Source organism: Nanorana parkeri, unplaced genomic scaffold (assembly GCF_000935625.1).
Source record: "Nanorana parkeri isolate BGI_ZX_2015 unplaced genomic scaffold, ASM93562v1 scaffold135, whole genome shotgun sequence".
NCBI classification, from domain to species: Eukaryota; Metazoa; Chordata; class Amphibia; order Anura; family Dicroglossidae; genus Nanorana; species Nanorana parkeri.
This window is the reverse complement of record NW_017306403.1, coordinates 1,677,671-1,688,531: the sequence shown is the minus strand read 5'-3', so window position 1 is coordinate 1,688,531 and position 10,861 is coordinate 1,677,671. Positions and strand designations below refer to the sequence as shown.

The 10,861-nt window shown below is 46.1% G+C and overlaps 1 protein-coding gene across 1 annotated transcript in view; it reads right to left on the bottom strand.

Annotated features, from left to right (window-relative positions):
• Positions 1 to 4,687: 4,687 nt before the first annotated feature.
• Positions 4,688 to 10,861, bottom strand: part of EEFSEC (eukaryotic elongation factor, selenocysteine-tRNA specific) — a 120,924-nt gene continuing 114,750 nt past the window's right edge. Inside the window, exon 7 of the mRNA XM_018553924.1 lies at positions 4,688 to 4,910. Coding sequence (XP_018409426.1) covers positions 4,726 to 4,910 — 185 coding nt within the window. The 3' untranslated portion in view covers positions 4,688 to 4,725. The remainder of the gene's footprint in view (positions 4,911 to 10,861) is intronic.

Here is a 10,861-nt window from a genome sequence, read left to right as displayed (position 1 = left end):
CCCAGATAAAATCACCTGTCCATCCATCTTTCAAACACAAGTCCAAGATAGTCATGAAGGAATTAGGAGCCGACCCATGCGCAATCTGATTGGCCCCAGTTTGGTTGTTCCAATTTTAATGGGCACAGTGTAAAAAAATCTCCTTGCATTTTACAAGCTGTAGCAGCGAGCCATCTGCTGAGAGATTTTCTGTCTCCGCCAGCCCCTCTAAACAGCAGAGGAAGTGAAGTTTCACTGTCAGGATTCCAAACTTTTCTCAGCTTTCTTGAATTTTTTTGTAGGGGGACTCAATCCAAAAATAAGTTTAAAGGAAAAGTAAACATTAAATAGAAGGGGCTTAATATGAAACAGCTAGGAATAACATTTACAAAGAGTTCTGCACACATTTTAGAAACCAGTCGGAGCTGAATTTCGTCCCCCCTTTATTTCTGCGGAGTGCTGAATCACAAAAGGAAAACATCAGCATCTTGCGACTCATACACTGCTGGGCAAATCCCCAAAACCAGTGCGCCTCTCTCTTTTGGCAGGAATGGGTTTGGGTTTCATCTCTGGCCAGGCTTTTGCTGATGTCTCAGCCGCTGCTCAGGTCTTTGCTGGTGTGGTGTCTCTGTCCTTGGCCACGATTCTGCTGGCATTTTAGCCATAGGTCAGATCTTTGCTGGTGTCTCAGCCCCCCAGCCAGGACTCGGACAGTTTTTCTGTTACTGGCCAGGTCGTTGTTGGTCCCTGCCCCTGGCCATGTCTTTGCTGGTGTCTCTGTCCTTGTCCAGGTCCCTACTGGTGTATCACCCCCTGGCCAGGTCTCTGCTTGTGTTTCTTTCCTTGGCCAGATCTTTTCTGGCATCTTTGCTCTTGGTCAGGTCTTTGCTGGTGACTATAACCTAGGCCAGATCTCTGCTGGTGTCTTGATCCGTGGCCAGGTCTTTGCTGGTGTTTCTGCCCTGGCAAAGGAGATTGCTGGTGTCCTGAAACCTGACCAGGTCTTTTCAGTGTCTCTGCCCTTGGCCAGGTCTTTGCTGGTGTCTCTGCCCTGGCAAAAGTCCTTGCTAGTGTCTCAAAACCTCACCAGGTCCTTCCAGTGTCTCTGCCCTTGGCCATATCCTTGCTGGTGTCTCAGGGCCTGACTAGGTCTTTACATCTGTTTCAGCCCTTGGCTAAATCAGTTGTTGTCTTTGCCGTTGGGTAGGTCTCTGCTGGTGTCTCTTCCCTTGGCCAGGTCTCAGCTGGTGACTTTGCCCTTGGCCAGGTCTTTGCTGCCATCTCTGCCCCTGACAAGGTTGTGACTTTTGTGCAAAGCTTTTTCTATATTGGCCTAGTTTTCCAAGGTTCCGATGGAGATTATCAAGCCCAAGTCCCACTAATATGAACCTCATACATGATATCAATTACATTTAGCTACCTATGTGGATACCTAGTATCAGTTAATCCCATTTAACTGGACTTGTTCTGTAATGTTGAAGACATTTCACTACTAAAGTGACTTCCTTCATTCGTATTAGTTTCAGGAGCATACTTCAGTATTTAGGGTGTAACTTAAATCACCCTACAGTATATCTAAAGCCAAAACTTTGATATTTTAAGACTTTTGTACCCATGCTTAAGCCCATTCGCTTTAAATCGCTAGGAACGAACTGGGTGGGCAAAGTAGGCTGCCATGTATTGGCCCAGGAAGGGAAATTACATAGCGAGTTAAGTATGATAGAATTTTTTTATTGTCCTGGCACCAAAATGGCAGCATAAATGTGGTAAACAAATAACTAGCTACTAGGAAGCAATGCTCAGACACGTTTTATTTCACATATGATCCAGCACTCCTGCCAAAATCAGCCGTAGCTAGGATTGCCAGATCTACTTAAAAATGCTGCAGCAACATGTCATGAAAGGACCAGCTAGCTGCCCTGCACATTGTCTCTGCCGATACCTCAGTGCCTGCCGCCCAAGATGTTGCAATGCCTCTGCTTGAGTGTGGAGAGACAGGCCCTCCAGGAGATGGACAAGACCTGTAAGTGTTACTTAACTGCAGCATAGAAAAATCATTCTTCTAGTCCCGAAATTCACACAGACAGGGCCTGTGCCAACTTCAGGACTAGATACACAGGAATGCACATCACTTGGCAGGGAAAAACATCCCCTATTTATGTATATTGGCTGTATATGTAGCTGCTTGCCTGGAGTTCATTGTGATAGTGGCCCCTTAATTCTTAAGGTGAACCTCCAGTGAAAGTAAACTTAAGTTAACCAATGAAAACCAAGAACCAAGATTATTCTATAACCTGTTTTATCTTCCTGTCACCCTTCACTACCTTCTTTTTGTCTTGATAAAACAAACTTTGGAGACTTCCCCAAAGGAGAGAGCTTGAAGTCCATCCAGACAGCTAGAACGGTAGAATGCGATTTGATGATACAACCTCAAACCGGGCAGTCCCATCCAGAGGACACACTCCCGTGCTTGCTGTGTTTTGTCTGCCGGTGCATCTTGTGTACATAGCTGAAGAACAGGTAATAAGAATTGTTTAGGCTGTGACTAGTTCCGCTTCATGCCCTCTTCAATTCAAGGAGCCCGGTTACCGATCTTCAAAGCAGGAGGGATGACATAGTTCTACATCTTCTACAGAAGCACACCCAATCAAGATCTCTTTAGTTTTATTTTTGAAAGCAAAACTTAGTTGAAAAATTAAAAACTTAACTTTGTTTTGTTCAAGTAGTTGTCCTTCATTATGCCACCGGTACTTGCCCCCAGTATTTCAGACCCAAAAGAGAGGTAAAGGTAAAGAATTTAAAGACTCAGTCCATCCAGAAGTAACATGTCGATATAGGTCCTGGCTTTATTCCTGGACACCTTGAGCCTGATGGCTGCTATGGTAAAGCATCCCTCACTTTTGCTACATTCTCCACTAAACAAAATAATAAATCCAGAAGACAGAGTGGGATCCCCTTCATAGTGGGAGTGCTGACCTGGGAGGTCAAGCACAGACACCTCACCCATGTGCACAAATGGAAATGAGACAACGGCACTCCAAATGCTGATCAAATGTGTTTATTTATTGACGTAGATTCAGCATATCACACAAGTGCAACGCTTCGGGGTCTTGCAGTATCCCCTTCCTCAGACATCACATGTTCTGCTTGAGGAAGGGGATCCTGCGAGACCCGAAACGTTGCACTTGTGTGATATGCTGCATCTACGTCAATAAGTGCACGCATTTGAGCATTTGGAGTGCAGGTGTCTCATCTCTATTTGACTTTCACAGTGGTCACGGGATTGTGAGACCTGCCTTAGCAGTTCCCAATTGTGAAAAGTGATCAGGAGTTGTTGGTGACAGCACAGTCATAATGCAGAACAGTGACACCAGCTATACACATTTATGTGGCAGCACATTGTTAAAGCCCACCGCTGTGCTGTCGCATATATGAGTACAGCTGATGGCAAATGTCCAAAGCCAGACCACAGGTTCACTATAAGCACTTGTACAAACACCCTTCATATTCTTGTACATTACATAAAGTGACATTAAGGGCAAATGCCCCCCCCAGTGCTAATGCAAGGACTTACCTTAAATGATGCCTCTTAATCCGATCATAGTCTTCCTTCCAGGAGTTTTTAGCTGTCCCTCCAGCGCTGACTTCTCTTCTCTCATGTCCCACGGAGTCTGTGCGGGTGCACGCCGCTCCATAGACTTACCTTGTGTCTCTCCTCGTCTCCCGGCCGATGATCCGTACTGTGCATGCGCCTGCCCCAAGATCCTTTGCGGCCGCCTTAGACTCTTCAGATGTTCGGACAGGGGCGCGCGGTGGAGATTTTTTTTTTAACATCGTTTTGCATATATCTACTGCTTGCTAGCCTTATATATATATGCAAAAACATGCGAGAGTTTAAAAACCCTTTAAGTATTATTAGGAAGGGGGCGGAGCTTATCAATGGCGGCGGCTGGACGTGTGTGTCCTTAGCTCCGCTAAAGAAGAACCGGGCATTGCAGCGAAAGTGCCTCTGACTGCCTCGTCTCCTACCAATATGGGCTCTAAACGCAATAAGAAGTCCCAGGGGTCAAAGCCGGAACACTCGCGGAACCCGAGAGCCGCCATAAACAACTTTTTTGCGGCTCCGGTGACGACGCGATCGGCCGAGTTGGCAGGCCGCATGGCGGCGCCTCGTGGGGACTCCCCGGCCACCCTGGACTCACCCTCTTCCCAGCCGGCAGATTGTCTCTCAAGCTCTCTGTATCCCTGGGCGTCCCCCTCACTCTTTTACATGGCGATTTAATGAGACGGTACTACGCGATCTAGTTACCGTGGATGCCGTCAAGTCGACAATCGCAACCTTTATCGCTACACACGCCACGGATGTTACCGCCCCCCCGGTCAAATGGGAAGCTCTCAAATGCCTACTCAGGGGTGTTCTTATTTCACATGCCTCACCGCCTGAAGAAAGCCCGTTCGGCGGAACTTACCTCCCTGTTAGGCGAAATCCACTTGCTGGAACTCCAGCATAAGTGTATTATTAGGAAAATTAATACATTACAAATTAAGAACCAATAAAGTTTATGTACATTTTTCTTTAATTCTGGAGCCCCCAATTCCCTCTGTGAAATAAAACTTTTTCTTAAAAAAGTTAAGGCCTTCTGCGGCGAAAACAAACCCATAGTTTGTGTTACATTATTTATGTGTATGGCGGGAGCGTCCACACAGTTCATGCCATGCCAACTTCTTGCCACTGTAGGTAAGGAATCACGACTGAGTCATTTTCTTCTGTGGGTCAAACACGTATCTCTTAAACCCCAGCGTGATGAGCACGGCCTGGCCTTCCGGACGAACATCCTCTTCCTTCTGGTTTTCTCCATCTCCTTTATTTCCTTTGGACTTCTTTTTGGAGGAGGCGCTGAGAACCTGCTTGGTCTCAGGCTTCAGACCATCTGTCAATGAAACGAGAATTGTTAAATGTGGATGACAAAAGCAGCAGTTATACAGCAATGGCAAAACTTGGCAATAATGTAATGTATAAATGCAGCAATCTTACACCCCGCTGGAGGGTGACAACACCTTCCAAAGCCCGGCATTCTGCTGAACATTGCTGAACATTGAATACTGTTACCGCCTTATGCCTTCTGTTTGGTCATCGCCAGACTGGTCATACTCAAGTTCTCCCCTTTCTGTAAGCCCACCTAAGAATCTCCCCCTTCTGCCCATCATTTTACACAGCAGACACTCCCACTGCAAGCCTTATTTCAGCTTTCGGGTAATGTGTGGCCAACCATTTGAACATTTCACTGATTGGCCAGAAAGCCGGCTACATGCTTACATGCCAATCATTAAGTTGGGTGACCTGTAATGACTCGCCGCCCGGCTTCCTGATTGGTTGTGGATCTGGCCAATCAGGCAGCCGGGCAGCGAGTCATTGCCTGCCAGCAAGTCATTACCGGCCCCGGGCTTCCAGATTGGCCAGAAAGCTGGCTCCATGCTGCTAACAAGGGAGCATGGAGAAGGCTTCCAAGCTATTTGGGAAGCTGGATGGTGAGTCATTACGGGACTTCTGGTATCGGTATTGGCGAGTACCAAAAAAAAAAAAAATATCGGTACTCTATACCAAAGAACCGGTATCGGTGCATCCCTAATAAAAACAAATACATTTAATGATGCATTGATGAACACAGAGCTGCACTCACTTGTTTTTATCTGCTAGTTCAGCTTTAAGCATTGTATACGATTATAAAATGCTATAAATATCAGTTCAAAAACTAAAACTTTCCCCCAAAAAATTTCTAACTGAACAAGAATTATTATAATTTCCTTTGAAGTGCAGATTATGAGGACATATAAATATAAACTAATTGCATAAAATGTTACACGTCTCATTATCTCATCACTGAAATTCCTGAATGATACTAGCAGTTATTCCAGTAGGTCTTACGGCCTTTTTCTACAGACAGCGGCCCTTTCAGGCTGTATTCTCATGTTCCACCCAATATCATTCATCTCCCTTCTAACTTGCCACATTGTCGCTCCCGGACTCCTGTAGCAAAAAGACAGACGAGATAAGGGGCAGTGACAGTCTAGTATTGCACGGCTGCCTCGCGGAAGACAGAGTCCCGGCGCGGTTGGGTCAAGGAGCACCGTCTTGGACTCTACCTCTTCTCTTTCCGATCGCTCAAGACAGAACCCAAGACAGGTATACGGTGCCACCGTCGGCTCCGGGCTGTGAAATGGAAGCCTTGCAGATGGAGGGACAATTTCATTTCTGGTATTTTTAAACCTGCGGTGTCACATAACCTTATCTGAAACACTTTATCAGCCTCTCTGCCCTCATAGAGAGCCTCTGATAGGCATTCCCATTTCGGGACATGACAAAAGATTCCGATGTTCATGATTCAGTGGAGACAGGAGGTCTACGAACTCAGGTGATCAGCTTAGTTACGGAGACGCGAGGGGGGTTATTGGATGCGGCGTGTAAGGGTAGAGGCATCCTCTCGTGTCAGATGTGAAGAGGCACAGAGGTTAACCCCTGTGCGCTGGGGATGCACGCAGTCCTTGTTTACACGCCGTGCTGTAGGATGTTTTGTCTTTTCGAGATAAAACTCTAGACTTTTGTTTCTGAAGATAGTAAGGAACTCGCGGAGAACATAACACAGCGCCACTGACTCTTTCATCCTCCTGTGAAGTTTTATGAATCGAAGTTATCGCATAGGAATGAGGTTCACCGGTTTATAAGGGCCTTGTGTCGGGCTTTGGGCTTGGCATCAGTTCGAGTCGCTGTTGAGATCTTTCAGAAACCATTGACGGATGCAGTTGACCTCCTTCTGACCTGCATTTCCTGTACTTCAGGCAGGTTTTGCATTACAATAGACTTGTATGGGGATGCAAAACCACTTTATTGTGAACAAAAGCCCATCAACACAGGCCAGAAGGCTGGGCATAGATGGTCTCAAATGTATTTATTACTGGCTTTTATACAGTGCCGCCAATGTAGCACTTTACATAGTGCACATTCACATCAGTCCCTGCTCTCACGGAGCTTACAATCTAATATCTGCAAGCAATTCTCTCAATTCAATAACAATTGCCTCAATTCCAGCAGTGGAAAAACATCAATGCTTTTCAGTGTGTTTTATATAAACCACACTTATGTTGCATACACTTGTAACTGCATATTCGTTTATGTCAAGAAGGAGAAGAGCCGGGAGGATACTATTGACACTGCTTGTCAGATTGTGAGCAATAGAGAACAGAACAGGTTTCCCAACCTATCAATTGTTCCCTGGAAGAGTGATCAGCGGGTGGTGCCTATGAGCACCCATAGATATTAGATTAGTGGGGGGGGGGGGGGGGCCCATCAGAGGTAGGGGTCCTCAACTGCAGCCCTGAACTCCCCTGGGCATCACACATAATATTCAGTATATCAAGTTCTACAGAAGACTTCAGACATGTTACAGAAGACTGTCAGACACCGTGAATGTACCACAACAGATTGTCTGGGGGCATGCTGCAGGAGACACTTAGTGAATTAGGACATATTACATAGGACTGCTAGAGTTCACTGCCATTACAGCCCAGTTACAAATCAATGGTCCTATCCCCAGTACAGTAGCAAAGGGCTGAATGTGGTACATGGGGTGCAAGTTGAACAGCAGGATGTTGGATCATCACCTGATTGGGCAGTTCAGCATTGGTCAATTGATGTGGCCTACATAAAAAATAATATATATAGGAATGAAGGTTACAAGTGACAGGCTCAGGTCTCTCCCCAACTGGCTTAACATTATTGCTGGTATTAGGCCTTGAATAAAGTTTGGGGCTGCTCCAGTTAATGGAGCAATAATTGGGTGGTGTGAAAAGTAGGTCCTGATATATCACATTATATTATATATTAAAGCAGGGATATGCAAACTAGGGCACGCGTGCCATGGCGAACATGTGATATTTTATATGGAACCTGGTAGATAGTCAAGTGGCATGCATCCAGACTCGGCCTGGCCTGCCACAGGACCAGAGGATCCTCTGATGAGCTCTCGCTCCCTACCCATACAGCACTGTTGCCATAGGTTGTAACTGATCACTCACTAGGCTGCAATTAAAAAGCCCGGCCTGCACCTGCAGCCCACCAACCTCAATGATGTTACAGATATGCCTGAATGATGTGATGTTCAGGTGCTGGTCCTCCGCCCAGCACCAGCGCATGTCCACCTACAGCTGCGGACATCGTTACATGAATGGTCCATCTTCCCTCTTCCTCCTTCTGGTGGAACCACCAGTTGAGGCAGGAATGAATGTAAACTCTTGTGTTTCTGAGGGTGTAGTAAATGAGGCTGATCTGAGCTCTTAAGGTGCAGGAAATTAGGCTGGTCTGAGGTCTGAAGGTTCAGGAATTGGGGCTGATCTGATAGCTGAAGGTGCAGGAATTGGGGCTGATCTGAGATCTGAAGGAGCAGGAATTAGGCCTGATCTGATATCTGAAGGTGCTGGAACTGGTCCTGATCTGAGGTCTGAAGGTGCACGAAAGGAGGCTGATCTGAGGTTAGAAGATGCAGGAATCGGGGCTGATTGGAGGTCTGAAGATGTGGGATTTGGGGCTGGATCTGAGGAATGAAAGTGCTGTAATTGGGTCTGCACTGAGGTCTGAAGGTGCTGGAATTGGGTCTGAACTGAGTTCTGAAGGTGCAGGAATTAGGAATGATCTGAGGTTTGAAAGTGCAGGAGCTGGGTCTGCTCTGTGGCCTAAAGGTGCAGGAATTTGGTTTGATCTGCTGGCTAAAGGTCCAGGAATTGGGCCTGATCTGCGGGCTGAAGGTGCTGGAATTGAGGTTGATCTAAAGGTCTGAAAGAATGAAGGCTGATCTGAGGTCTGAAGGTGCAGGAAATAAGGCTGATCTGAGGTCTGAAGGTGCAGGAATTGGATCTGATCTGAGGTCTGAAGGCGCAGAAAATAAGGCTGATCTGAGGTCTGAAGGTGCAGGAATTGGGGCTGATCTGAGGTCTGAAGGTGCAGGAAAGAAGGCTGATTTGAGGTCTGAAGGTGCAGGAATTGGGGCTCATTTGAGGTCTAGGAATTATGGTTAAATGGAATGCTGACTGTCTAATGACTGTAAATTGACTCTAAATATGGAAAAGGTTGCTGACCCCTGATTTAAAGTAAACATTAAAGACTTTTTAAATTCTTTGTTATACTGAGGACTATGGGGGATGATAATTACCTGTCCGGTTCCTCCACTCACAAACTGCTCTATAGCTTGCAGAGCAAACTGCTCTATAGGCTCACTAACCTCCTCTGGCCTATTAAAGAGACCTGTAACTATAATAAATGACAAAAAAGCACTACTGGAACAAAGCATCACAGCAATGAGACCTCAGAGATGATGCGATGGATACAGTAAGCAAAGTATTCAATTAATAATAAATGTAAAACACAGGTTATCTTATACGGACAACCTATTAATATCACTTAAAGATATATGGTTTCAGGCACTTATCAGAGCTGAAGATAACGGAGATAAAGTTGTGGTTGTGGGGGAAATATTTTCCTGCACACAGAATCCTTCCTTTCTATTGGGACATCGCAGGCTGCCTCTTCCAGGCCAGGCACCGTCGTATCTTTATGGAAAAGTAAATGTTAATTCTGCGTGATGCTTTACTGAATGCGAGATAACCGATAAAGCAACAAAACTCTGAGCCGTTGCAGGTGAGGGTGAGGTCAAGTGGCTTTAACATGATATCTGTCCATCTGCGGGCAAGTTTATATAAGCCAAACATCAATTTTGCTCTTATTTTTCTTTTGGTCTACCGCTGGAAGGAGACACAAGTAGTTGCTGTGTTTTTTTTGTGTGTTTTAATCCAGTTTACTTTTTTGCAATACATTTTTATAGATTTTTTTGGGGGGGATGCTTTAATAGAAGATCACGTAAAAAAAAAACCAGAACAGATTACACTATACAAGCTACAACCCCCCTAGAAGAAGGTCAGCTTTCTCCCGTCTGATAAGCTTGCTATTCAATCCAACCACAAAAGGAGAAATTAAAAATGTGAAAAAAACAAATAATAACCAGAAATATATCAACTTTTGTAGCTCCGATCAGCCAATCGAAATGATCAGATTACCAAGACGACAGATTGGAATGCATTCAGATAGGTCAAGGCTAATTATTAAGAATGCACCGATATAAGGATCGGTGCCGATACCGAGTAGTTAGGGCGAGCACTCGTACTCGCCCAAATGCTCTGATACCTTCCCCGATACCGGAACTGCGCGCCGCGAGGGAACATGGAGCCGGTTTCTCAACCAATCCGAAAAGCCGAGCATGGGTCAATGACCTGCCTCCTGGCTTCCCGATTGACTGGGAAGCTGGCTCCATGCTGATTGGCCGGGAAGCAGGCTTCCCGGCCAATCAACATCGAGCCAGCTGTTCAATCCGGAAGCCGAGTGCGGAGAATGACCTGCCTCCCGGCTTCCCGTTTGGCTGCGAAAGTCGGCGCCATGCTGATTGGCTGGGAAGCCGGCTCCATGCTGATTGGCTGGGAAGCCAGCTCCATGCTGATTGGCCGGGAAGCCGGCTTCCCAGCCAATCAACATCGAGTCAGGCAAACAGCATGGAGCTGGCTTTCCAGGCAATAAAGAAGCTGGGTGGCAGGTAATGACATACCGCCCAGCTTCCTGACTGCCCAGGTACCCGGCTCCATGCTAGCAGAAGTACCGGTATCGGCGAGTACCGAAGTATAAACCGGTATCAGTGCATCCCTACTAATTATAGAGAGGTAGATCTCTCCGGACTTTTCAAAGCTCTAGTTCCGCCTTCCACCCTCATCAACATGCAAATTAAATGAAAATCAGTGAAATCAATGCTGCGTGCTAACAGTTACATTGTTCCCACTTATCTTT